The following is a 27,676-nucleotide window of genomic DNA, read 5'->3' as shown; positions in this document are numbered from 1 at the left end:
CAGATGCAGGGTACATCAAGTTGATTGTGGAGCTTTAATCTGCTGCTTCTGAGGCTGCTGGGAGAGATTTCCCTTTCTTTTCTTTGTTCGCACAGCTCCTGGTGCTCAGCTTTGGATTTGGCCCCGCCTCTGCGTGTAGGTCGCCGGAGGGCGTCTCTTCTTCGCTCAGATAGGACGGTGTTAAAGGAGCAGCTGCTTGGGGGGCTCTGGCTCACTCAGGCCAGGGGGACGGAGGGGTACGGAGTGCGGGGCAAGCCTGCAGCGGCAGAGGCCGGCGTGACGTTGCACCAGCCTGAGGTGCGCCGTGCGATCTCCCAGGGAAGGTGTCCCTGGATCCCGGGACCCAGGCAGTGGCGGGCTGCACAGGCTCCCCGGAAGGGAGGTGTGGATAGTGACCTGTGCTCACACACAGGCTTCTTGGTGGTGGAAGCAGCAGCCTTAGCGTCTCATGCCTGTCTCTAGGGTCCGCGCCGTTAGCCGCGGCTCGCACCCGTCTCTGGAGCTCCTTTAAGCAGTGCTCTTAATCCCCTCTCCTTGCGCACCAGGAAACAAAGAGGGAAGAAAAAATCTCTTGCCTCTTTGGCAGGTCCAGACATTTCCCCGGACTCCCTCCCACCTAGCTGTGGTGCACTAACCCCCTGCAGGCTGTGTTCACGCCACCAACCCCAGTCCTCTCCCTGCGCTCCGAGCAAAGCCCGAGCCTCAGTTCCCAGCCCTCTCGGACTGGTGAGTGCCGGTCGGCACCGATCCTCTGTGCGGGAATCTCCCCGCTTTGCCCTCCCCACCCCTGTTGCTGTGCTCTCCTCCGCGGCTCCGAAGTTTCCCCCCTCCGCCACCCGCAGTCTCTACCCGCGAAGGGGCTTCCTAGTGTGTGGAAACTTTTCCACCTTCACAGCTCCCTCCCACTGGTGCAGGTCCCGTCCCTATTCTTTTGTCTCTGTTTATTCTTTTTTATTTTGCCCTACCCAGGTACGTGGGGAGTTTCTTGCCTTTTGGGAGGTCTGAGGTCTTCTGCCAGCATTCAGTAGGTGTTCTGTAGGAGTTGTTCCACGTGTAGATGTATTTCTGGTGTATCTGTGGGGAGGAAGGTGATCTCCTCGTCTTACTCTTCCGCCATCTTCCCCCCAGGCTTCTATTGGTCCTGTTTCTGGCTAATACAGATTTTGGTACCAAAAGTGGTTCTAAAGGAAGAGAAATTTAAGCATGAGTTTTGTGAATTGACCTTGGATTTCTGGAATTGGCTCTCTAATCTGATCAGATTTAAAGGTGCTATGGACTGTATTTCCAGTAGTAAAGAGAGCTCTGATAGTCCATGGTGTGATCTGGGAATAGATTTTACCCAAATGTCTCCACTGTAGACACCTAATCAACCACTTATAAGAAGAAAGGATGTGGGGTGACTGTGTATATGATACTTTCAAAAACTTTTGCAAAATAACAAATGAGATTGGCTGATTGCTCCTAATGTCACTAGACGAAATGGAGAAAGAAAAGGATGAGCTCAGGGATTGGAACTCCCAGCTCAAGCACTTCATAAATGATCTGTAAGCTTCCATATTTGCCCTGAAGGCAACCATTATTTCCTGTAGCCACAAGGTGAGATTGCTGAAAATCAAATGCAAAACCTCATCCTGCGAAAAGGCAAGCCACTGACTGAAGGAAAATATTTGTAAATCATGTATCTGATAAAGGACTTGTACACAGAGTAAAGAATCAAAAGTCGATAAGAAGAATACAGACACACTCACAGATAAATTGACAAAGGATTTCAAGAGATACTTCAACAGAGAAGATATAGTCATGGCAAAGAAACACATGAAAATATGCTCATCATTATCATCATTGAGGAACTATAATTGAAAACTACAATTAAGTACCACTACACCTGACAGGGAATGGTCACGAGGAAAAAGACTGACCAAATCAAGTTTTGGCAAGGTTGTGGGGAATGGAACTCTCACACACCAATGGTGGCAATGAAAATTGTGTGACCACCTTGGAAAACAGTTTGTTTCTTACAATGTTAATCTTTCATCTACCATATGATCCAGCTGTTGCACTGGTAAGGATGTATTCTAGAGGAAGAAGGCATATGTCCATGCCAAGACTTACACACCAGTGTTCACAGCAGCTTTATTTAAGAGAAACCCAATTTGGAAACAACCCAAATGTCCCTCAAGAGGTGAATGAATAAAGCAAATGTGGCATATCCATATACTGGATTACTACCCAGCAATAAAAAAAAAAAACTATTGACACATGCAACAAAATAGATAAATCAAAAAATAAATAGGTATCCAGTTTCTAGCCTGACGTGTAAGGAGCTTCAAAGTCGGCACTCCATCCTAACAAGTAAAAAGCCAAACAAACTGAAAAATCAACTCTTCTCAGATCTATCAGAGACGTGAGGTCACAAGGCGAATTTGTCTCCAAAATTGAATACAGAGAATACAACCTACCAGAGCAAAAACTCATCAGCAGAGACCTCCGTGGGAACCAGTATCAGTGTAGGAAAACCCAAAATGTAAATGTTGGGGTCTCCTGGAAGCCACTGCCTTTAAACCTGGAGTAGAAGCTCCAGCAGCCATCAGGACACAGATCCTCAGAACCTGCCTCCTTCAGACACCTGCTATGAGCTCGGCCACTGGCATGAGGAGCTGCACAGGGAGAGACAGATTCAGCACATGTTATAATGTCCTTCTCACAAGGCCCATTTCTTCTCCTTTCCTTGTTTGTACCCTAAGAACAAAGTGGAAAACGAATAAGAAGTGGCCTGAATCCATGCAAACATTCATGATCCTGGAATAACTATAAGGCCATCAGCTTACTCACGTGTTATCATTCAATGTTCTCAGCAATCCTGTGGGTAAAGCATTCTTCTCCCCATTTTACAGAGGGGGGAAGCTGAGGCTTAGAGAGCGTTATTACCTGTGTCAACTACAAATTGGCACTTGCCATGGTCACTTGCCATCTACCTCTATAAGGATTAAATCAGTTGCCGCTGCAGCTGATTACCTTCAACACCCCCTGAAAGGAATTCAGGGTGGAGATCAGGAATGAGGCACTCTGTGCTCTGAGAAAAACTGGGAGAACAGGTCTTCAGATAGTTAGGTATTTTCAGGAGCTGATTTTATGAGCCCAATTCTTGCATCTCCTCATATCTAGAAAAGCACTAAATTCCTTAATGGTGACCTCTGCTCCTCGTGACTAGCAGTAACCCTCGCGAGACCTGCAAAAAAACCAAATATGTGCTTTATTGCATGTACTCCCCCTTTACCAAAATCACATATATACTGACCTTCCCCCCGCCTACCTCTTTAGAGTAGTTTCTCAGAGCTATCTGAAATGCTGTCTCCCGGGCTATAGTCCTCATTTTCCCCCAAATAAAACTTAACTTGCAACTCTCACGTTGTGCACCTTTTTTAAGTCGACACCTATCTCACCTCCTGTGCCCCTCCTTTAGAAAGAAAGTGGCTCCCGGACACCCCTGGAGCAGGACACCACACTCACTGGAGCCAGGAGGGACCGCAATGGCTTTACCTACGAGACAGCAGAGGCATCAAGCCCCAAAGCGGGAAAGAGGTGACCTGGATGTGGATCCCTTTGTCTCCCCACACACCAGCATGGTCCAGCCCCCACCAGGGACCCACACCCTCAGATGAGTCCCAAACACCTGAAGATGGGAGCTGCTCTTTTCCCCAGTTTATGTCTGTCTCCCTTAAAAAGTCGTCACGGTTGCCACCATGACGTTAGGTTTCCACAGCAACTGCGATGCGCAGCCCTGTCCTCCACACTGAAATGCCTCCTATGTTGTGGCCATCATTTGCAGTCTTGAGAGGCTGCATCCTCTCAGCCACACAACACCACGGGTTCTGTCATCTGCATGAGGAGCTCTGCACTGGGACATAAAAATCTGTGAATACCCAGCACATGTTTGACACATCCTCATCCATCCATCTATTCATCCAGTTAACAGGCATTAAGACCAAACTTTACATGATCTCTTTGGTTGAGTTTTAGGCTTCTCCAGAATGGAAACAAGGAATTAAAGTGTGGAAAGGCAGGAGTGGTAAGCTCAGTTGTTAAATCTAGGAAGAGATGGCTCCTTCCCATTAAGATTTCAACCTGCTCAAGTTTCTTATAATTGATGATTTTAAAATATGCTTCAAGCCCTATCCCCCCTCCACATCTCTAGTTACTGTCCTCTTTACATAGATTCTCCCCTCGCACCGAAGTTCTACCAAGAATTCTGCACACTCAGTTCACATCTCCCTGCACCTCCCTCCCAACTCTGTCTTCATCCCTCATCTAACAGGGCTGTGTTCCCCGACGCTTCCACTGACATTACACTTGCCAATTCAACCACCACTTATTTGTCACACTTATACTGTAGATCCAGAATGTGGAAATAATTTTTCAAATAGAGACAGATAGGTATTTCCTCAAGAGGAAAGGATTTCCCTTCCACAGGGCAGAATTCAAATACTTGGGTACAGACAAGGAATTACATTACAGGGCAATCAGTTACCGAAAAGTTCAAGCTGTAACATACCTTCCATGGAGTTAGAGTTAGATAACATGAAGGCTGTGCTTTTGACAATTGGCTTTCAAATGACGCACACATTTTCTCGGACATATCTCATAATTTTACTTCATTGAAATGGATTTTGCAAATATGTTAAGTGAAAGTTAGCAATAATTATTTTTATGGTCACTTCAATAACCTTTGTTTTATCTGTTTCTTTCTTTCTCAAGGGATTACCAAGTATGGAATAAAATTGTCTGAAATTATATTGTTGTTCCAGGCTCTGCCATGAAAATATATTGTCTGAAAGCACTGTGTGATATGCCATATTTGGACAATATATTGGTAGGTATAGGGAACTCTTTTGCAGTTTCCTGACTGATAAGTCAAAATTCTCTTACTGCATTGTAGAAATTATGATGCTTGACTTTCTTTTGGGATGTATCCATTAAGTAAGAAAAAAAACAACCTACAGAATCCATATACATCAATCCATGTGGATATCAATAAATGTTTGAATTAATAAAGAAATGGGTGATGAGAGTAACTGTGTTTATCAAACAATTCCAAATAATACATGGTGATAGCCTGCCTCTGTGAAGTGAACCTGAAATCTGCCTTCCACCTCTGAGAGTAGGGCAGACTTAGTGACTCACTTCTGAAGAACAGAGGAGGAAAATGGAAAACAGTTACTGTACACTGGAGAAACTAGGCAAACAGCACCTTAACCCACTGATGAAGGTCGACATCTCCAGTGACCCAGTGATGTCACGTGTGTACCATGTCCTCCCAGATATGATGTGACGGGAAGGGCACTTCAACTCTGTGGTATTCTTTCTCAAAACCCACAACCACAGGCTAATCACAAGAAAAATAAGACGCTATGCCTGTACTCCTCAAGACTGTCAGGGTCATGAAAACAGTGTGGCAGTTCCTCAGATGGTTAAACAGAGAGTCACCATATGACCCAGCAATTCCACTCCTAGGTACACAGCTAAGAGCAATGACAACATATTTTTACATAAAAACCTGCACACAAATGTATGTAGCATCATTATTCACAGCAGCCAAAAGTGGAAACAATCCAAATGTCCACCAATTAAAGAATGGGTAAATAAAATGTGGTGTACTATTTGGTAATAAAAAGGAATGAAGTACTGATACATGCCATAACATAGATGAACATTGAAAACATTATGCCAAGTGAAGGAAGCCAAATATGCAAAAGACCGCATAGTATATGATTCTATCTATATGCAATGTCCAGAAAAAGGCAATTAGTATAGCTGTACCCAAGGAATTCCCCGCTTTACACCCAGACTTCCAAAAGGCTCTTTGTTGTGGCTTTTTGCCACAGCCCCTCCCTCCCACTTTCCTGTCCTGCAATGTTCGAGTTGCAGTTCAGGCTTCTGTCACCAGGTGGCACTAAACCGCCATTTGCAAATTTCTTACAAATAAGTTTATTCAAACAGCAACGAAAAATACAGTACCTTCCCTTAACATTCAGCCTATGAATATATGTACAGAATGATTCTAATTCTGTCTGAAAACACTGGTAGGTGTAAATGAAGATTGTGAAAGCATATACTCCAGAGCTTGCACACGATGGAACACCAAGTGGCAGCAGCGAAACTTGTCAGTTGGTGGGCAGGCAAAGGGCAGGAAGGAGGTGACAGAGAGGATGGGGCTTTGGATCGTGGTGTGGGCAGCCTGCACAGTAGTGTTCTGTGTCCTGACAGGGGATGACAGAGTGTGTGAGACAAGGACTAGGCAGCCTGTACAGCCTGTAGGGTTATGGGGGTTAACACGTGTTCGCTGGTAGGAACCCTCTGTAGAGTCCACAAAGTACATCAGCAGACATTAATGAGGGAAGAGAGAAATCAGTGCACGCGACATAGATTTGCAGTCAACAGCAGATGGAACTGCTTCAACATAAATAGAAATTCTCCGAATAGAACTGCTATCATAGTAAACAGTTTCATATTTTACTCTTTCCAAGTACACGCTTTTTCACTTAAAAAGAACAAAAATGGAGGTGGATATGATGCCACCTGACATCTGTCATCTTCCTCACCCAGAAGGGTTGCTGAGTGAGTACCCGCGGGGCCACAATAGCAGGGAATGTGATCCGACCATTTCTCCAGCCCTGGAAGCCCATCTTCTAAAAGGGAGGCTGCTCTGTGTCCTCTAGGGCGGGTGAGGGCAGGAGCCTCATCCCGTCCTGCCACTTACTGGACAGGTGACCTAGGCTCTGTCAGCCTGAGCTTGGGCATCTGTGACAGGGGACTCACGATACCTGTGTCACAGAGCTGTCCTGAGGGGTGAATGAGAAAACCTGCCCAAAGTATATGGCATACTGTAGAACTTCAAAGGCTCTTTAAAAAAGTCAAGACTCAGTAGCAGGGGCTGGCTGAGCCTTAGGGCTAAGGCAGGCACTGTGGAAAGGTGTTTTTCATTGTTTCTCCTAATGAGCATATAGATATCTTTATGAAGGAAGCAAATCTCTCTTTGGTATGCCTTGAGTTCAAAGTTTTAAAGACAGAAGGATCTCTAGCTTCTTGGGAGACTCAGAAGCTCCTAAGAGCTGCCCAACATCGTGCCTCTGAGCAGACCCTAACCCAGTTCCCCACGCTGGGAAGACAGGCTTGCCTTTGACTCACCTGGTTAGCTCAGTGAGAGATGGCACCAGGACAGCAAGCCGTAGTGTTTGCCTAACTGCTGCTCCTGGACTGCTGCGCATGTTAATACGTTTATAGGAAAATTCTGAATCCGACCCACAGCCACCAGGACAGGAGTCCTCAGATCATGTCACCCCAGAATTTCAGCCACCCGCTGCCTCCCTGAGAGGCAAAAATCCAAGAAGTACTAGCGTTGTTGGACACAATTGTCCATTCTTTAATTATTAATAACTAAAAATTTATATTATAATCCATCCTGTTTATTGAAAGTGTTTCATTAACTCTATTGTGAAATAAGAAGGTAAGAAGATAAGGAAATGAACATGTAGGAAAATTCAAGGGTTAAATCTGAGATGAGATTGCTCCTTCATATTAAATTTTAAACTTGCTCAAACTTCATGGCGTTGAAGATTCAACAACAACAACAACAACAACAACAAAACCCTCTTAGGGCCCCTAATCCTTATGCAGACACAGGTGTCTCTATGTCCTTCTCTCTCTCTCCCTCTTCCCCTTCAAAGTATAAATTCCACAAAGAGAAATGATTAAGCTTAGCGAGGAAGGCATGTGAAAAGGCAAGACAGGGCAAAAACTAGGCCTTTTGTACCACACAGTTAGTCAAATTGTGAATTAAAATGAAAACTTCTTGAGGGAAATTAAAAGTGCTACTCCAGTGAACACACAAAGGACAAGAAAGGAAACCAACCTTATTGCGGATGTGGGGAGAGTTTTAGTACTCAGGAGAGAAGATGAAAACAGTCACAACATTCCCTTAAACCAAAGCCTAATCCAGAGTGAGGCTTTAATTCTCTGCAATTCTATGAAGGCTGAGAGAGGTGAGGAAGCTGCAGAAGAAAAGTTTCAAGCTAGAATAGGTTGGTTCATGAGGTTTAGGGAAAGGAGCCATCTCCATAACATCAAAGTGTGAGGTACAGCAGCAAGTGCTGATGTAAAAGCTGCAGCAAGTTATCCAGAAGATCTAGCTAAGATAATTAATGAAGGTGCCTACACTAAACAACAGATTTTCCATGTAGACAAAACAGCCTTATATTGGAAGAGGATGCCATCTAGTACTTTCATAGCTGGAGAGGAGACGTCAATGCCTGGCTTCAAAGCTTCAAAGGACAGGCTGGCTCTCTTGTAATGGGCTAATTCAGCTGGTGACTTTAAATAGAAGTCAACACTCATTTACCATTCTTAAAATCCTAGGGCCCTTAAGAATTATGCTAAATCTACTCTGTGCTCTATAAATGGAGCAACAAAGACTGAATGACCGCACATCTGTTTACAACATGGTTTACTGAATATTTTATGTCCACTGTTGGGGACCTACTGATCAGAAAAATAAAGAATTATTTCAAAATATTACTGCTCATAGACAACTCACATGCTCACCCAAGAGTTCTGATGTAGAGGTATAGTGAGACTAATGTTACATCCATGCTGCAACCCATAGATCAAGGAGTAGTTTTAACCCTCATGTATTGTTATTTAAGAAATACATTTCATAAGGCTATAGCTGCCATAGACAGTGATTCCTTTGATGGATCTGGGCAAAGTAAATTGAGAATCTTCTGGAAAGAATTTACCATTCTAGATGTCATTAAGAACATTACTGGTTCATTGAAAGATGTCAAAATATCCACATTAACAGGAGTTTGAAAGAAGTTGATGGATGACTTTGAGGGATGCAGGACTTTAGTGGAAGAAGTAACTGCAGATGTGGTGGAAAGAGCAAGAGAATTAGAATTAGAAGAGGAGCCTGAATACGTGATTGAATTGCTGCAATCTCATGATGAAACTTTAACCGACGAGGAGCTGTTTCTTATGGATGAGAGAAGAAAGTGGTTTCTTGAGGTGGAATCTACCCCTGGTGAAGATGCTGTGAAGATTGTTGAAATGATAACAAAGGATTTAGAATATTACATAAACTTAGTTGATAAAAAAAGTGGCAGGCTTTGAGAGGACAGACCCAATTTTTTTTAAACATGTTTATTGGAGTATAATTGCTTTACAATGGTGTGTTAGTTTCTGCTGTGTAACAGTGAATCAGCTATACATATACATATATCCCCATATCTCCTCCCACGTGCATCTCCCTCCCACCCTCCCTATCCCAGCCCTCTTGGTGGACAAAAGCACCGAGCTGATCTCCCTGTGCTATGCGGCTGCTTCCCACTAGCTATCTATCTTACATTTGGGAGTGTATATATGTCCATACCACTCTCTCACTTCGGCCCAGCTTACCCTTCCCCCTCCCCGTGTCCTCAAGTCCATTCTCCACGTCTGCGTCTTTATTCCTGTCCTGCCCCTAGGTTCTTCATGACCTTTTTTTTTTTCTTTTAGATTCCATATATATGTGTTAGCATACGGTATTTGTTTTTCTCTTTCTGACTTACTTCACTCTGTAGGACAGACTCTAGGTCCATTCACCTCACTACAAATAACTCAATTTCGTTTCTTTTTATGGCTGGGTAAATATTCCATTGTATATATGTGCCACATCTTCTTTATCCATTCATCAGTCGATGGACACCTAGGTTGCTTCCATGTCCTGGCTATTGTAAATAGAGCTGCAATGAACACTGTGGTCCATGACTCTTTTTGAATTATGGTTTTCTCAGGGTATATGCCCAGTAGTGGGATTGCTGGGTCGTATGGTAGCTCTATTTTTAGTTTCTTAAGGAACGTCCATACTGTTCTCCATAGTGACTGTATCAATTTACATTCCCACCAACAGTGCAAGAGGGTTCCCTTTCCTCCACACCCTCTCCAGCATTTAGTGTTTGTAGATTGTTTGATGATGGCCATTCTGACTGGTGTGAGGTGATACCTCATTGTAGTTTGGATTTGCATTTCTCTAATGATTAGTGATGTTGAGCATCCTTTCGTGTGTTTGTTGGCAATCTGTCTATCTTCTTTGGAGAAATGTCTATTTAGCAGACCCCAATTTTGAAAGAAGTTCTACTGTGGGTAAAATGCTTTCAAACAACAGTGCATAGAAATCGTTTCTGCCAAGGAGAGTCCATTGATGCAGCACACTTCACTGTTGTCTCATCTTAAGAAACTGCCACAGCCACCCCAACCTTCAACCACCACCACCCTAATCAGTCAGCAGCCATCAAAACTGACACAAGACCCTCCAACAGCAAAAAGATTATGGCTCACTGAAGTTTCAGATGATTGGTAGCAACTTTCAGCAATAAAGTATTTTTTAATTAAGGTATGTACATTGTTTTTTAGACTTCATGCTATTGTACACTTAATAGTCTACAGTATAGTGTAACCATAACTTTTATAAGAAATGGGAAACCAAAGCACTTGTTTGACTCACTTTATTGCAATATTTGCTATGTTGCTGTGGTCTGCAACCAAGCTCACAATATTTCCAAAGTATACCCATATCTATAATTGAGGCAAGGCTGAGTGAATCAGTAGGAAGAGTAAAGGCCTCGGGTTCAGAAGACGTGGGTTCCAGTCTGGAATCAGCCAATGAGTAGGAGCATGACATGGGGCAGTGTGGGACATTAAGGTCCCAAACCTCAGGTTCCCCATCCCGGGAGTGAGGATTCTTCCCCTCATAGTGTCCTTGTCAGGATTTATTGAAATCACAAGACAGTGAAGGTCACAAAAGTGCCTTAGTCTCAGCCAGGCCTGAAATCTGAGGCTCGGTTTCCTTATCAGTAAAGAATGAGTCACAATATGGAGTTTGTAGTCATGTCAAAAGGATTAAGTGTTATGTGTAGATTAAAAGATAAGCCAGTGTCCTATTATGCACATAATTAATGAGAATATAAAAATGATGATAACTCATCCTGGGTTAATGGAACGTTTTGCTTCCTTCCTTAATTTTTCTTTTACTATTTTCCAAATTCATTTAAATGTTTTGAAATATATTTAAGAGTATTCCATGCAGCAAATTATTCAAAAACTTTCAAACCTGGAATTTTACCTCTGGAAGGTTCATTTGGTCTTTGCCATGCAAAACTCTGCCTGCTAAAAATCACAGCCTCTCGTTGTAGTACTCTCATGGGCTCTTGTAGAGGAAGGAGCATCAATCCACAGCCTCCTCAGCTTCTCTGAACTGCACGTTCCAATTGCTGTCTGTGGAAGAACTCTGCATTTCCGTTGCTGAACTGACCTGTGTCCCCAGCATCCCTCTCAAAAGTGGCAGAGAGAATCTGAGGCAACTCTTCAGACAAGATATTTGAAAATTTCAGCATCTTAAGTCCACTGTGTGATGCTACAGCCTATGAAACATTGTGAGCTCACAGTCTTTGGTCCCCTTTCACATGAAACATGTGTCTGGAGATGGTAAAGGTGGTGGAGTTACTAGATGCCTCGTGGTAATCACACCAGTAGGGTATGTCTGAGACTTCTCACGTGAAGTGAAGTTTAAGCTGAGATCTGAGCCTAAGGAGGCTTTAGCCAGCAGAAGAGGAGAGGGTGGAGACTAGCCAGATAAAACAGGAAGGAAATACCCTGTAACCTGGTTCATCCATTTGGAAAATCCAGAGTGGCAATCCCTTACCCAGAAGTTTGTCACGCTGGGAAAAACTTTGTGAAACTTAACAGGACAGTTGTAGAAAGTACCTGAACCCCTTCTGCCCTCCTTGCTCCCACCTCAGGCCTTTACTGACCACCAGCCCTCTAAGAGGAGTCCTATATTATTACTATGATTTCTATCTGTGAAACCATAGAGAAGAAGAAAGTCGTTAGGTAAAACAATTTGAGTATGATTTTATTTTACGTGTTCTTCCACCACTCACTATGCAAGCAACTTTTAATAAATTTTTCTTTCCTCTTCCCAAATTTTCCACTGGAGGAAATTCAGAAATTGGCGGTCCATGATAACTGGTGAACATATTGTCAACCAAGAAATGCAGAAGGCTGCAAATAAGAAAAATAGCTTTTACTTAGGGTCTTATGAATTATAATTTGTGAGGCACTGATTTGAGTAGCAACTCAAATGTGCTCATAGGGAAACAAAAATGGCAAGAGTTTATAAAGGTGACATATAAAGACATTCCAGAGAAGTTATATAGGTTATCTTTACAGAACTATGATTGGTGCTGGCAAGCATTCAGTCACTTGAGGCACCAGATTGGTCGCCATGCTCTGGTCTCCAGGGAATAACGAGAACAAGTTCCAGTCGGTCTCAGGTTGGCCAGGTCAAAGGTTTATGTTGCATTTGGGGGTAGAAATATGTAAGTCCTACTTCCTTACTAGCCTCCTGGCTCCATTTTCAATCCCTTTGACTTAAGTAACCACATTTTGTTGTCCATGGTCCACGTGTCTAGAATTGCAGCTTAGACATCACTCAGCAGGAATCTTTGGAAGGATGGAGGGAGCCAGTTCTCATTCAGAGTGACATTTCTGGAAGATTTTGTGGCAAATGAAGCATTAAGGGTAGCCCACGTACATTAAAACTAGTGGCAAAAACATTTCTTCTGCCTCTCCCTCCCAACTATGATGGGCAACCTATATGTGTGTAATTGAGAGACAAAAGTAATGTGAAAAAGCATATAGATGTAGAAATATACCGTTAATCCACACACCTATTATTTTTGTAGTGAAATTCCCAACCAGGTATGTACTACTATGCTATAAAATTTTACATCAGTTATTTTTCTGATTTCAAACTGCTATCTTTATAAACTAATGAAGTGCAAGAATGTGTATTAGAGAAAATATTTTTCTATATTATTTTCATCTTGTTACAGAGCAAGATGTACATCCTTGATAGTTTAGTTTATATTCCCCAGATATATTTCTCTGTGTACAGTACTATATAAACAGGTTTACATGATATATATATTCTTCCAAATTTTTCTCACAGTATGTATACACTTTTCCTCATGTTATGTATGTTTATGTGCATATGTAAATATATGTACACACTTACATATTTTTGTAATTGTTTTTTTACTTGTTTAATCTTTATATGTTTGTGATGTATAGATCTTACTTAATTTTTTTCGATAGACTTTGAAAGACACTCTTACTACTAATCAGATTTATTTATGTACGAGAATATTAAACATTTGCCTATAAAATATTTTTCCTATAATTTGCATTCCTTTCTATGTGACATGTTTGTTTGGGATTGACAAGGTTTTCTTTTTCTAACTTCCCTTCAATTTCTCAAATAAATTTGTAACAGATAAAAGGTTTTTTGGGTCACATATGCAGTTTTGAATTCCCCTGGTGTCAATGCCACGCAGATAGGGTACTCAAACAACCCTCTCACCCATGTCTTGGTCTTGGAAGTTCATGATGGAGATAAAATACCCTCCCTTAAGCCTGGAGTGCCACAGGGATTGAACTGTCTGGGGGCGGGTGTGCTGGGCATGTGGGGCCCAGGTAGAAGCAGAGGAAAGTTAACCTCCATGGAGGGGAGAAAATGATCCCCTCCATGGGATCCCCTCCATGGGAGGGAGAGGCAGAAGAAATGTTTTTGCCACTAGTTTTAATGTACGTGGGCTGCCCTTAATGCTTCATTTGCCACAAAATCTTCATTTGCCACAAAATGATGACTTACAGAATTATTTTAGGCCAGAAGCACTTTACATGGTATCTCCTATAAGCAAACATATGTTCAAATATTTTGGTCTAAAGCCCTTTTCCATTGTGCCCTGAAACTCTCAAGGATTTTTTTTTTTTTTCGGTACGCAGGCCTCTCACTGTTGTGGCCTCTCCCGTTGCGGAGCACAGGCTCCAGACACGCAGGCTCAGCGGCCATGGCTCACGGGCCCAGCCGCTCCGCGGCATGTGGGATCTTCCCGGACGGGGGCACGAACCCATGTCCCCTGCATCAGCAGGCGGACTCTCAACCACTGCACCACCAGGGAAGCCTTGTTTGTAGATTTTTTGATGATGGCCATTCTGACTGGTGTGAGGTGATACTGTCATTTGCTCTTTGCCATCTGTATGTCTTCTCTTTTTTTTTTTGCGGTACGTGGGCCTCTCACTGTTGTGGCCACTCCCGTTGGGGAGCACAGGCTCCGGACGCGCAGGCTCAGCGGCCATGGCTCACGGGCCCAGCCGCTCCACGGCATGTGGGATCTTCCCGGACCGGGGCACGAACCCGTGTCCCCTGCATCGGCAGGCGGACTCTCAACCACTGCGCCACCAGGGAAGCCCCAAAATTTCAATTTTTGACTTGACAGTTTATCTGTGTGGTATGTGCATTTCTGTCTTACACTTCTTTTACCCCCAAATGTTCACACACTTATGTGCAGATTTTTCTTCACCTCTCTCAGTGGCTGGACTTTTCTCAGGGCATAGAGATCCAGGAAGGGATTGTGGACATGGTGTGGAAAATTCCAGAAAGTAGTGGAAAATTCCAGAAATGTCTAACTGATGCACTGGAGCCCAATCTCCTCTCTCCTTCCCTCTGCCTTGAAACCTCTCTGGTCTGGAACTTTCAGAGCTACAATTCCGGCTCTGACCACTAGGAGTATCTATCTACATTGAGGACATTTTTTTTTTTTAAAGGAAAATACATGATTTGTTTTCTTTTACTGTCATTACAGTGACCCACAAAACTCTGCTTGCTATTTCGATTATAGTTTTCAGGTCTGTTCTTTGTTGTTTGGTTCTTGTATTTTTTTTTGTTTTTTGGTATTATCTCTCTGAGGTGGGCTGAGGTTAATTCCAGCCATTTGACTATTTTCAGAAAATTCTGTTACTTTGTACTAACTTAAGACAATCTCCCACACTACAGCAATAACTTAGTAAATCTGTGCTTGGAGAAGTCATCTTCCATTCCGTGGAGCTCAATTTCAGTCTCTGTTTTTCCAGGTAGCATCTGAATGACCCTAGACAAGCTCCAGCACCTCAGTAAGCCTCAGCAACCTTGGAAAGTTGGTGATTCTGATATCAGAGTCCCCTTGTGAGGAATTCATGAAAGAACAGAGGCAATGTAGCAAGTACAGAGTCTGGCCTACAGCTGGCACACAGAGTTATCTGGGTTTGCAGAACGAAGGAACACAATGTAGTGTAGCTGATCCAGAGTCTGGCATACAGAGCTCCCTGTGTTTGTAACCAGAAGTATCAAGGTCCCCTAAGCCTCCTGATTCCAGATGGCCTCCTCTGCAAGGGTGGTACAGTTGGAGAGAGTTCCCTGGGTGTTAGGCTGGTAGCAAACTCAGGGGGCAGTAATTACAGGAAGTTAAGTCTCCTCTGGCCCCCAGGGCTCTCCTCCTCTGTGCCCTTGGGGAAGGGACTTCCTGTTAGGACTCCATCTTGTTTGTGTGGCTCTGACAAAGTGGTTTGGGGCTTGCACTCTCCTTCTTCAGAAGCCCTTCCTGATATTCTCCAAACCTCCAGCTCCAGACCCACAGATTCTCTTCACGAGCAGCCTGTGAGGAGGGTGGTGACAGATCACTGCCTTCAGGCCACGCCATGGGTGAGTTGGTCAGCATGAGACCTTGTCCTCAGATCCCCACAGGGCAGGAGGGGTTCTGGGTTCCCTCCCTAACCCCAACCCACAGGACCCCCAACAAGCTGACCCCCCCTTTAGAGAAGGCATGCAGAGGGCTCAGGCTCACTATTTCCCACTCTCTTGAGGAAATGGGCCAGGTGGGCTCTGACACACCCGTCCTGATTCCATGTGGAAAACCTCCCCTCTTATGGAAATGGCCATGGCTGAGGTGAATTATTTCCCCTGGCTGAGAAAAAGGCACAAGTCATGTGATCTTCTCAGGTCTAGGATTTGGAGAGTAGGGAGGGTCACCTAGGTGGGCGTGGGATTGTGTAAACTAATATCCCTTGGATTTATACGAGGTGGGGGAGGGGCAGAAAACCCACCATTACCACCGACTATTACATTAACTAGTCAGGGTAAATTGTATTAGTCCATAGAAGCTTACTGAGGCTTGCTTTGTTGCCCAGCATATGATCTATTCTGGAATGTTCGATGAGTAGTTGTTATGTGCATTGTTCTATGTCAATTAAATACATTTGTTAACTTAAGTAACATTTTGAAACCTTCTCCCTCTAGCTGAGTTTTTGTCTGCCATTTTGTGCATCACTCAGTGAGCTGTGTTAAAATTTCCCACTGTGACTGTGAATTTGACCATGCTCTATTTCTGTTAGATTTTGCTTTGCATATTTTGGCTCTATTTTAGGACATGCATACAAATTTAGAATTTTATATTAATATCTCCTTATTGCATTGAACCTGTTATCACAAAGAAATCTCCTTCTTTCTCTAGTGATGCTTTTTTCTTTAAAGTGTACCTTTTCTTTTACTAATAGGGTTATACAAGCTTTCTGTAGGTTACTGTGGAAAAGGTATACATTTTGCCATTTTTTTATTTTCAACTTTTCTAGATGATTAAAATTTGCATGTGTCTCTTTTCAGGAGCATTTGATGGAAGGTTTCTTGTCCAGTCTGATAATAGCTGTCTTTCTGTTTGGAATACTAATCTGAAATTTTTAATGTAAAAGTAGATGTAATTTGGTTTATATATACTATCTTACTGTATGTTTATTTTTGCCCCTTCTCAGTTCTTTTGCCTTTCCTCTCCTTTGAAATGATTAACATTTTATAACTATTAAATTGTTACCTCATGTGGCTAGGTAAACATTCTTTTGCCATTCTTGTAGTGTTTACCCTTCAGATTACAATGTACATTTTTGCCGTTTCAGTCTAATGTTAGTTAATTAGTTCTTTAAAACTCCTCAGACAATTAGGGGACCTTGAGACACTTTGATTCCATATACCCTCCAAATTTATTGTCATGCATTTTCCTTCTCTCTGTATTTAAATCCCCAGAAGAAATTACTATCATTGTGTTATATAGTCAACACTCATTTAAATTTGCCTACGTATTCACAAATGTCATTAGTCTTTCTTTCCTGTATCTATGTGCCTCCACCTGGGAGGATATTTCTTCTGCCCAAAGAAGAGCCTGTAACATTTCTTTGAGTTTGAGTCTTCTGGTCACATATTTTCCGAGTTTTTCTTACATGATGATGAAATGAATGCATATTTTAGGACTGTTTTTCCTTAAAGCATACTTTATCTCCTATTACAATAATACTGTTACACTGAGTTGATATCTTGTTACTCTTGGAAACTTCTCAACCAAGATCTCTTCAAATACCACTTCTCCACTCTTCCCTCCCGTTCTTTCCGGGACTCACATTAACCATGTGTTAGGTATGTTCACTGCATCTCCTTTAATTATCTCCCCCTCGCTTTTGGTATTCTCCATGTTATGTCTCTCCAGGCTCCATTCTGGATCTTTTCATCGGACCTATACTTCATATGTCTAATTCTTCCGTCAGGCAGGGAGGTCACCTTTGACCCTTGAACCATCACACCAGGGTAGATTTCAGGGTAGGTTTTATTGTGTCCCAAGAGCCGGGCAGAGAAGAGAGACTTAGAGATGAAAAGCCACTTGTCCCAGGTCACATAACCGGATCCAAGCAGAGCAGGGACTAACATCACAGACTAAACCCTGGGTCCAGATCCTTTCCTCTGAGCTTGTTTTCTTCTTGGCTGTGAATGCTGCCCACCTCTCATTTCCTGAGAAGCAGAAACACAGTGAAGTTTCTAAGCCTTTTTTAGCACTGTGATACATTTCTCTTTAGATTATAAAGCCAGTGATATTTCTTCATTAGCCATGAGAACTTTCCCAGGAATTTTTCTGGTACTGGGCCCATTGATGTGTTGTTCTCAATTTCAGAGAACATTGATCAAGTGAACACTTTACAAAGAAAAGCAAGATGCCGGGGTATTTACCGAAGGAGACACAACTATTGGTCTCAACAGGCCACTTCCCAGCAGCAGCAATATAGAGAATCACTAAGAAGTGATGCTCACGTGGACATCCAAGCAAGATAGTAAGTGACGAGGCAGCATGGCTGACCAGTATCAACCAGTGAAAAACAAAACCTTGTAGTTAAATATGTCATTCTTCTCTCTAACCTGGAAGAGTGAGGAACGATGGGATCAGGTTAACGGTTGAGCAGTCTTTATTGTAGCTCTGCTATCATTGGCGAAAATGTAGGGAAGACTTCCCAAGACTATACGGACCACATTCTTCTCTCCACTTCCCCACAGTGCTCCCTATGCCATTCCATCCTGTCATCGGAGAGGCAATTTTCAGGAACAAGACGAAACCCATGTTAGCAAGGAGACAGAGCAAAAGCCTCCAGAGAGAAGAATGGAGAGAAGCAGGCAGGATGAGACCTTGGGGAGCTGGTTCAAGATCAGAGTGAGTGTGCTGGCTAAATGGACTAACATGTAGAAGAAGATGACAGAGAGAGTCATGTTGGGTGCGTGTAGAGATGCTGGGAACTTTCCTCTCGTGGCAGTGGAGTTGGTAATCTGTCTTGTTATTCCTAGGAGTTAACTTCCTAGATCACGTGAGGGCAGGTTCAGAGAAGCAATATAAAGGGAGCAGACTGACTGCAGGGAGCATGGGAGAGGCTGTCTAAAAGCAAAGGAGGAAACTACTGCCAAGGAGATGGAGCAACTCCACACCAGAAGACACAGTTTGGCTCAAGCTGAGTGCGGGAGGAGGTTGAGTCTCTGGGGTCCTCGTCAGAGGGGCAGGCCAAGTCTGCCTTAGGTAGGATCTCTTAGAACTTTATAAAAGTAAGCACATGTGAAAGATATGAAGTCGATTATTTCAGGAAAAGTATTTAAATGGAAAGAAAGGGTAATTAGGGAGTCCTTGTCTGGTGTAAAAGTTAGCGATAACAGATATTGTCCTATCTTAAGAAATTACCTAAAGCCTGAAAAAGGTCCTAAAGCAAGACACAGCTGGGTCTTATCTTAACCTTGGATTCCATTGTATCACTTTTCTTTCCCCAATTATTTCTTTGGCTCCTAGATTCCCTTCGGTATTAAATATGATGAGAAGTGGCTGCTGAATTTGATTCAGAAGCAATGCAGTGTCCCCTTCACCCCAGTCGAAGTAAGAGAGGACATTGAGGCCGATGAGAGGAAACGGGGTAGATGGCAGGCCCAGATGAGAAATGGCTCTGGTCTCATACTGTGCTTCTCTTGTCACTCTCCCTACAGTTTCACTATGAGAAAATGCAGGCCCAGTTCTTCGTTGAGAATGCCAACATTGCCTTCGCACTGAAGAATGTCAACGGCAAGATTTACAATGAGGCTAATGAAAGGGTATGTATCAGGGGCATGAGCAGGGCTAGCTGGGGGCAAGAGGGCAGGACAGGGGCATGGTCTTGCTTGATCCCAGGGCTCAGATTTCCTGGAGCTTACCCAGCCCCTCTTGTGTTCTCAACAGATATCTATCTTTGTTGATCCCTGTGATGCACCCCACTCTGTGCTGAAGGAGCTGAGGTCAGAAAAGGTGGAGCAGGTAAAGGTAATGCAGACTCAACACAACCTGTGCACTCACAGCCAGACCCACCTATTGCCCCCGATCACCACCTCAGACTCAGAGCCCCTGAACCCCATCCCTAACTCTGCAGCTGCCCGTGAAGGAACAATATGATGCCTCCCAGCAATCTCTTGACATCCAGAGAGTCCGCTCTGACCCTGGTATGGCTACAGCAGTAATTGTAGAGCAGGTGAGGGCAGAGGGGTCTAGCTGGAAAGGATACTCAGGAATGGTAACTCGGGGAGGGGTTGGTGCTGGAGCTGTACCAGCCAGGAGCCTCTCAGCCCCTGTTTCCCTCCTCCTGTCTTCCTGGAGACTTGATGACCCGTGATACTGGAATGGCACGAAACCCTAGAACTGGCATGGCCGCCTCCCTGCAGATCCATCCAGGGAATATGCCCAAGGTGAGGACCTTAGACTCAATGTTGGGGCAGGTGGTGATGGTGGGAGAGATTAGGTAGAAGAGGCAGATTTGTGTCAGGTATCCCCTGCTGGGGTCCTCACTCTAACTCTTTCCTCATCATAGCTTTTGGCCTTGGACCTGAGCAATAAGAAACCCTACCAGCTGCACAGCCTGTCCAACACTATGCCGAATGCTTCCAACACCAAGAACTTGAACCTTTCCAACACTGAGGTGAGGTGTGGTACCCAGATCCGTCTTTGAAGGGAAAGTGGGAAGGCGCATGTGGTGGTGACAGAGGAAGGGAAATGGATTTGTAGGAAAAGGAAGCGACTAGGGGTGCACGGCCATCCTGGCTCTGTTTCTCTGGCCCATGTGGTTCCTCCTCATAATCACAGGTGGAGTCTGCAGGGGAGATGGACAAGGGTGAGCGGCTGGAGCCAGAAGGGATGTGTGCAGACAGAAACCCCCTGTGCACCACCTTCCCTGATATGTCAACCAACATAAGGTCAGATGCATCCTCTGTTACCCGGTGGCAGCCTGAGCTACTCCCGAAAGTGCCCGTTTGCAAGGGGCAGCTGACGTGGACCTCAGGGAGGACTACAGGCCCTATGCTCTCCTCTCTGCATCACAAAGCTGCCAAAGTTTCAACCAGCACCCAGTGGGCCCCCAGCCCAACATGTGCATATTTTACATACTTACGTGCTGTGTCTGAGCTGTTCTGGGGCAGGTGAAGAGCTGCAAATGGGGCGTCATTTCCCCTTTCTCCTCTCTTCTTCCCTTACCCCCACCACGGGAAAGCTTCTTTCCCTTCCCTTTGTTTTCTCTCTCTCCCTTGTGTCTAGGCCCATATGTCTCTCTCATCTATCCCCTCGTACCTTCACTCCCTTTCTGTCTTCATCCCCCTCCATCTCCCTCCCTGAGCCCCACCTCACTCACCTCCCTGCCCCAGCACCCTGGGCCATCCAAGGGGGAAGTCCAGGTCTTGGTCCAGGTCTTGGCAGAGTGCTGGACCGCCAGTGAGGTAGCAGAGCCTTGGGCACACACCCCATTCCCTCTTCTCTCCACAGCCTTCAGTGGGGCTCTGGAGGCAGGAAGGGAGGGGAAGGAAGCCCTGCAGCATGGGTTTGAAATGCTGGTCCCTGTGGCACTGGAGAAGAGAGTCCAGGCAGTCTGCGGGGGAGCTACCCAGGGGAAGGAGAGGAAGGGAGGGAGGGAGGCGGGAAGGGAGGGAGGGCCTGCCCTCCCTCTGTGTCAGTCGATGGGGGACGTGTTCAGGGCCCTGGAAGCCTGGGACGCTGTGGTGTGGGTGTACTTGCTCCCATGAGGAAGAGGGTCACCGCCACAGTTTCACTGACTTTTCTGTTTTGTCTTGATTTTGGCAGCTCCATCCTGGAATTGTTCCCCAAGTTACTAACCTTGGTAAGTGTATTCCTTGTTCACTGACTCCTCTAACTGGCACTGACAGCACCCACATACTACTCTGAACCCCATTAGGTCTTGCCCCAGTTACAGTTTTGAAACTGACCCTTCAAAGTCCTGGGCGGAGGGGGATGGTACAGTCCCTGTGGGAACCTGACAAACGCTCTGGATCTTCTTCAAGCACATTCTTCATAGGCTTTGGGGAATCCACGGTGATGATCCAAACTGTAGTCCTGCCCATGGAATTTCCAGGGCCCTTTCACACCTGACCTCTGACCCTCACCCTCCTGGGCCCATCCTTTTCCCTGATCATCTAGCACCACCTCCTGGTCTGCACTGCTGACATTCTCTTCTCTTCCCCAGGATGACCAGGAGACATCCCCACTGGCTAAGTGTGGTTTTGAAGCCTGCAAGCGCTTACCAACCTGCAAGGTGAGGATGGAGGATCAAGCCGGGTTTTAAGTGGTGCCTGAGAAGGGGGTGTCAGCCATGGTCCTGAGGACTGTTTTGATTCCAGGGAAGCTACTTTGGATCTGATGAGCTGAAGAACCTAGTCCTGAAATTCCTGAAGCAGTAAGTATCTCTGGGAAGCTGAGCAAGGGGGGCAGGTCTAGGACAGGTGAGGCCACCTGAGCACAGGTCTGCTCAGGGGAGTTTTCAAGTCTCATTTGAGGTCCAGACCACAGAGATAGACTGTCCTCATTGCTCCCCCTCAGGTACTACTTGATCCATGACTATGGAGACAGACAGGTTCTCGCGGGTGCTTATCACGAGGAGGCCTGCTTCTCCCTGACGATTCCCTTCCACCCTGAGGACCCAGCCCCGTGAGTATCACAGCACAGGCTGTGCTCCTGGGCTGTGTGGCTCCCCAGCAGACACAGGCAGCTCCTGCAAACACCCACCACCCACTGTTGCTCTTTGTCTCCTAGAAGCAGCTTGTGCAAGTATTTCAAGGACAGCAGGAATATGAAGAATCTCAAGGACCCCTGTGAGTGTGTGATGGGAAGACTGGGTGGGAAAGGGCGGTGAAGGGGTCAATCATAGGGCCCAGGGCGTGGCAGCCCCTGACCTTCGCTCACTTCCCCTCCCCTCACAGACCTGCGGGTCCAGCTGCTGAAGCACACAAAACGTGTCATTGTGCACACCCTCTGTGTGTTGCCCAAGACTCAGCATGACTTCAGCTCCTTCGTGGTGGACACGTGGTTCCAGACGGTGAGCGCCTGCTTCCTCCCTCGCGTGGGCCCAGGAAGCCGCAGGTGGGTGGGAGGTGGAGGTGGTGACTGGGCGCCTGGGCTCTTCCCTTTCAGGAAACGATGCTCTGCTTCTCCGTCAGTGGGGTGTTCAAGGAAGGTGAGTGTGTGTAGACCCCCAGCGCAGATGCCCCACTGCTGCCTCCCCCTGGCCAGGCTCACTCCCAGAACCACCTAGCTTCCCTGACCCCTTCCCTTCCTTTCCCTTCCCTTCCCTTCCCTTCCCTGCATTCCACCCCTCCCCTCCCCACCTGCCCTCCCCCACCTCCCCTCCCCTCCTCTCCCCTCCCCTTCCCCACTGTGTTCTCCTGCCCTCAGGCTTCCCACAGACAACCCAGGTCTGAGCTGTGTCCATGCCTGTCTGCCCTGCACACCCTGGGCGTTGGGGACACAGGCTGTGGATTTTGGTGGCTCTCATCCCAGATACTTCCTCTGAGAACTTGGGCCATTACTTAAGGTCTCAGTTTCCTCATTTGCAAAATAGGGTAGTAGTATCCACCTCTTGGGCGGCTGTGAAAAATGCACCCCGTGAACTTGTGTAGTGGTCGTCAGGGGCCCTGTCACTGGGTGCAGACTGCTCCTATATTTGCCCTCCCCATTCCCGACACCCTGGCCCCCGTGAACAACTGCCCTCTCAGCATGAGTGTCCAGTCACACCCTGACTGGGGACCGCAGTGTGAGCGTGTACAGCACGTGCAGCTGTAAGGGGTACTGTTGTTTGTTTGCTGTTGAAGTGGAAGGAAGTTCTCAGCGCTGTGTGCGTTCCTTCACCCGGACCTTCATCGCTACCCCTGCCCACTACGCCAGGTGAGAGCCCTATAGTGGGTGGGAATGCCATCCCCGCCTGGGCTCAGGTGCGTGGGAATGTGGTGGCAAAGACCTTAGGTTTACTCAGTATTGTGGAAAGCCAGCAGGGAGATCCCAGGAGCAGTGTAGCCTAGTGGTTAGGAAGAGCGTGGGCTCTGGAATCGGCCTATGGGTTCTTTCCTTGACCCAGCGCTCACTCGCTGTGTGACCTTGGTCAATTCTCATGACCTCTGTGTGACTCAGTGTCATCTTCTGAGAATGGGGATCAGACTGTCCACCCCTTGCACTGTGGTAAAGGGTAAATGCGAAATTGCCTGTGGGTTGGGGATGAACCTATAAATCAAGTGAAGGTGGTAGACAGTCTCTCCAAAGGTGGGCTCTGTAGGGAGGGGCAGAGGTACCAGTCAAGGAACCTGGGAGACAGACACAGGAGGGACGTGGAAGGAATCTGGTTGCTGAGTGCCAGTGGGAGCAGAGTCAGTATTGGGGGTGTGGGTGTCCATCCACCAGTTGTCTGAGGGCCCATTTTTCCTTCAGTCTGTGCATCGTGAATGACGAGCTGTTTGTGAGGGATGCCGACCCCAGTGAGACCCAAAGTTTGTTCTCCATCCCACTGTCTACACCCACCTCCAGCTCCATGCACCCCCTCTCCCAGCAGCAGCAGGACATCATGCAGGCATCCTCCACCCCATCTGAGGTGAACCTCTAGTGGTCTCAGAAGTGAGTGCTGGGGTTGCATGGGGATAGGAGGGAGCTGGGAGGAGTAGAGGAGTGATTAATGGGAATTTTCAGGTAATTATTTTAAATCTATTTTTTCTTACAAACGTTTACTTATGAGAAATACCCTAATTTCATACTAATACATTTCCATGTATTATAAAATACAGGTATCCTATCTTATATACTATTTTGAAACTTCTTTTATTATTAGTGCCAGCATAGTTTCTTCTCAGTATATGTGAAGCTACATTATTCTTTCTAAGATCAATATATTAAACAATTGAATTCCAGGAAGCCATAAGCTATTATTGATAGGCATTTAGCTTTTCGCCTCTTTTTCAGCATTACATGCAGTGGCATCTGCTCATTCTGGTACATACATGTTGGTAAACTTGAAGGCTTGCTCTTGCAGCATAGATGTAGCAGTGAAGTTGTGTGGTCAAGTGTCTCCAGTTTGGTCCTAAGGGAGGTCATCTATCCTCCCCCACTAGAGGTGCTTTCAGTACAATGACTAGACTATACCAGAACTAAAAATTTCTTTACTCATCAAAAAGTGAATTCTGAGAATTCAGAGATAAGAAGAAATAGACGTCTAGGGTTTCAGGAAGGTGAAGGTGGACAGAAGTCAGGTGCCCGGGGGTTGACACTCACGGCTGCTGGCTCTGCTGACATCCCAATTCTTTCTCTTTACTTTCTTCAGTCCAAGGGCAAAATTCCACATGTGACCCTCATCCACTGACCTGGGATCTTGAGAACAAAACTCTGCAAATGAGCCTTTAGATGTCATTTTCATCCTCATCATATTTGTCACCTCTCTTCTCTTAACTGAAGCCATATCCATGACTAAGCTTGCAGTCCAGCTAATCAGGAAGCCATTGTTTACCGTGTAGGCCTGCCCGTTGTTTTTTATTTTTCCAACGCATGATCCTTGTTTATCTTTATATTAAAGAGTAACATTGCACATTGTATATTGTGTGTCTTGGATTGCTCTTCCCCTGACCCAACCATGAGTTAGTGGGGCCAGGACCAAAAGGTCCCATCTCCCACATCATCCTTGGCAGTCTCTAGCATTTATATCCGACCTACACAGTGCTTGAAAATTATAGAGTAAGGACTCCATTCCTGGACAACCCTAAAATCCAAGCTTTGCCTCCCGATAACCTTCTCCCCACCACTTCAGTACCACAAGTTGCGACCGTTCTGATGTTCACTTCTATAAACAAATATAACGTATTTAGCAAGTAAAGTACCATATTTACTCCATTAATTATGGATTTCTTAATTATTTAACAGGTCTAAAACTGTGTTAACATATTTATTAGGTTCTTAGGTTCTGTACCTAAGAGTATTTTCCCCACAACTCCAGTGTTTTTTTAACTATTTTATTTTGAAATAATTATTGATTTACCAAAAGTTGCAAAAAAATGTGTAGAGAGGTCATGTATACCCATCACTCACCTTCTCCTAGTGATAACACCTTGTATTACTTTAGTACAGCGTCGAAACTAAGAAATGGACATTGGTACAATCCACTGAGCTTACCACAGTTTTGTCATTTTACATGCACTCATTGGTGTGTTAGAACACCTGTGCATAATACTTATATATATAATTCCATGCACTTTTACCAGCAGTGTAGGTGTTCTAACTATCACCACAAACAAGATCAAAAACTGTTTCATCACCACACGTTTCCCTCATGTTAGCCCTTATAGCCACACCCACCTTCTTCCTGATCCCACATCCCTAAACTCTGTCAAACACTATTATAATTTCCTAAATGTCATAGAAATGGAATCATATAGTACACTACCGTTAGGAATGGATTTCTTTCACTCAGCATAATTCTCCTGAGATCCATCCAAGTTGTAAAGTGTGTCTATCGTCTGTTCCTTTTTATTGCTGAATAGGATTCCACGGTGTGAATGTACCAGTTTGTTTACCCATTCCCCCGCTGAAAGACATCTGGGCTATTTCCACTTTTTAACTATTGTGAGTAAAACTGTGATGAACTCCATGTAAAGGTTTTTGTGTAAACATAAATTTTCATTTCTGTGGGTAAATTGCCCAGAGTGCAACTGCTGTATCATTTGGTAATCTCATGTTTCGTTTTGAAAAACCTGCCAAATTGTTTTCCAGAGGGCCTGTACCATTTTGCATTCCCTTTGGCAATGTGTGAGTGACTCAGTTTATCCAGTGTTGCCTGCATTTGGTTTTGTCCATTTTTTTCAGCCATTCTGATAGGTGGGTTTAACATTTCATTGTGCCTTTAATTTGCATTTGCATGATGGCTAAAGATGTTGAATAGCTTTTCCTAAGCCTGTTTGCCCTCTGTTCATGTCTTTCATCCATTTTATAATTGGATTAAGAGGCAAGAAGTTACCTCTAGAGAGCTGCCCTGGCTCTGGCTAACAGGCAGAGTAAGAGAATGTGAGGCCCCTCGAGACTCACTTTTCTTGACAGGGAGGGCAGAAGTGGGGCTGAAGCTATTAAATGTTCCTTAAATTAGGACTGAACTTGGATATGGAACAGGATTAAGAGGTGGGGGCATCTCTGGGTCCATCTGTGGAGATCTGGATAGGGCAGAAGAAGGGGGATATGGGGTAGAGGAAAAACAGTGGAAGGAGGGAGATACGGGGGGATGCCTTCTAAATGATGCTAGATTCATCACTCTCAGCCTGCTCAATGGAGTGCAAAAAACTATTCTTCTAGACATGTGGTTTTCAACTCTGGATATCCATTAGGATCCCCTCGAATGCTCAGATTCAACCAACTGAATCAGAGCCTCTAGGGATAAGCCCAGTCATCAGTATCTTTAAGGTTCACCTCAGTTGTTTCTGATGAGCTGTCAAACTTGAAAACCTTATCTGATGGTGTATTAGTTTGCTATGGCTGCCATAACAAGACACCACAGGCTGAGTAGCTTAAACAACAGAAATTTATTTCTCACAGTTTTAAAGTTTGGAAGTCCAAGATCCAGGTGTCCACAGGTTTGGTTTCTTCTGAGACCTCTCTCCTTGGCTTGCAAATGGCCTCCTTCTTACTCCTTCTTCACATGGCTGTCCCTCTGTGCACACACCCTGGTTATCTCTTTATGTGTCCTAAACTCCTCTTATAAGGAAACCAATCATATTGGATTAGTGTCTACCCTAATGGCCTCATTTTAATTTAATCACCTCTTTAAAGGCCCTATCTTCAAACACAGTCACATTCTGAGGTACTGGGGGTAAAGCTTCAGCATATGAATTTGGGTAGGACACAGTTCAGTCCACAACAGATGGTATGAGAAATACCTTGGTCTGAGAAATTCATCTCCCTTTTAGCCACCTTCCTGGAACTACTATACAACACTTCTGCCATCACCTCATTAGGTAGAAGTCGGTCATGTGACCATTCTTGGTTGCAAAGGAGGCTATAAATGTGGTCTTTTACTGGAAACATTACTGTCCCAAACAAATTTGGGATTCTTTTATTAAGAAAGAAGGAGAATAAGTATAGAACATATGCTA

At 45.0% G+C, this 27,676-nt stretch overlaps 1 protein-coding gene across 1 annotated transcript in view; it reads left to right on the top strand.

Annotated features, from left to right (window-relative positions):
• Nucleotides 1-15,411: 15,411 nt before the first annotated feature.
• LOC307180627 (uncharacterized protein) overlaps nt 15,412-27,676 on the top strand; it is a 122,965-nt gene continuing 110,700 nt past the window's right edge. The window contains exons 1-19 of the mRNA XM_079910997.1: nt 15,412-15,613; nt 17,901-18,057; nt 18,278-18,431; nt 19,053-19,136; nt 19,244-19,348; nt 19,473-19,553; nt 19,660-19,729; nt 19,884-19,972; nt 20,095-20,202; nt 20,367-20,476; nt 21,354-21,390; nt 21,754-21,822; nt 21,908-21,963; nt 22,107-22,214; nt 22,320-22,378; nt 22,487-22,602; nt 22,698-22,740; nt 23,375-23,447; nt 23,985-24,144. Of these exons, the coding sequence (XP_079767123.1) occupies nt 15,610-15,613; nt 17,901-18,057; nt 18,278-18,431; nt 19,053-19,136; nt 19,244-19,348; nt 19,473-19,553; nt 19,660-19,729; nt 19,884-19,972; nt 20,095-20,202; nt 20,367-20,476; nt 21,354-21,390; nt 21,754-21,822; nt 21,908-21,963; nt 22,107-22,214; nt 22,320-22,378; nt 22,487-22,602; nt 22,698-22,740; nt 23,375-23,447; nt 23,985-24,144 (1,683 nt within the window). The 5' untranslated portion in view covers nt 15,412-15,609. The remainder of the gene's footprint in view (nt 15,614-17,900; nt 18,058-18,277; nt 18,432-19,052; nt 19,137-19,243; nt 19,349-19,472; nt 19,554-19,659; nt 19,730-19,883; nt 19,973-20,094; nt 20,203-20,366; nt 20,477-21,353; nt 21,391-21,753; nt 21,823-21,907; nt 21,964-22,106; nt 22,215-22,319; nt 22,379-22,486; nt 22,603-22,697; nt 22,741-23,374; nt 23,448-23,984; nt 24,145-27,676) is intronic.

Source organism: Stenella coeruleoalba (assembly GCF_951394435.1).
Source record: "Stenella coeruleoalba genome assembly, chromosome: X".
NCBI classification, from domain to species: Eukaryota; Metazoa; Chordata; class Mammalia; order Artiodactyla; family Delphinidae; genus Stenella; species Stenella coeruleoalba.
This window is presented reverse-complemented; position numbering and strand designations above follow the sequence as displayed.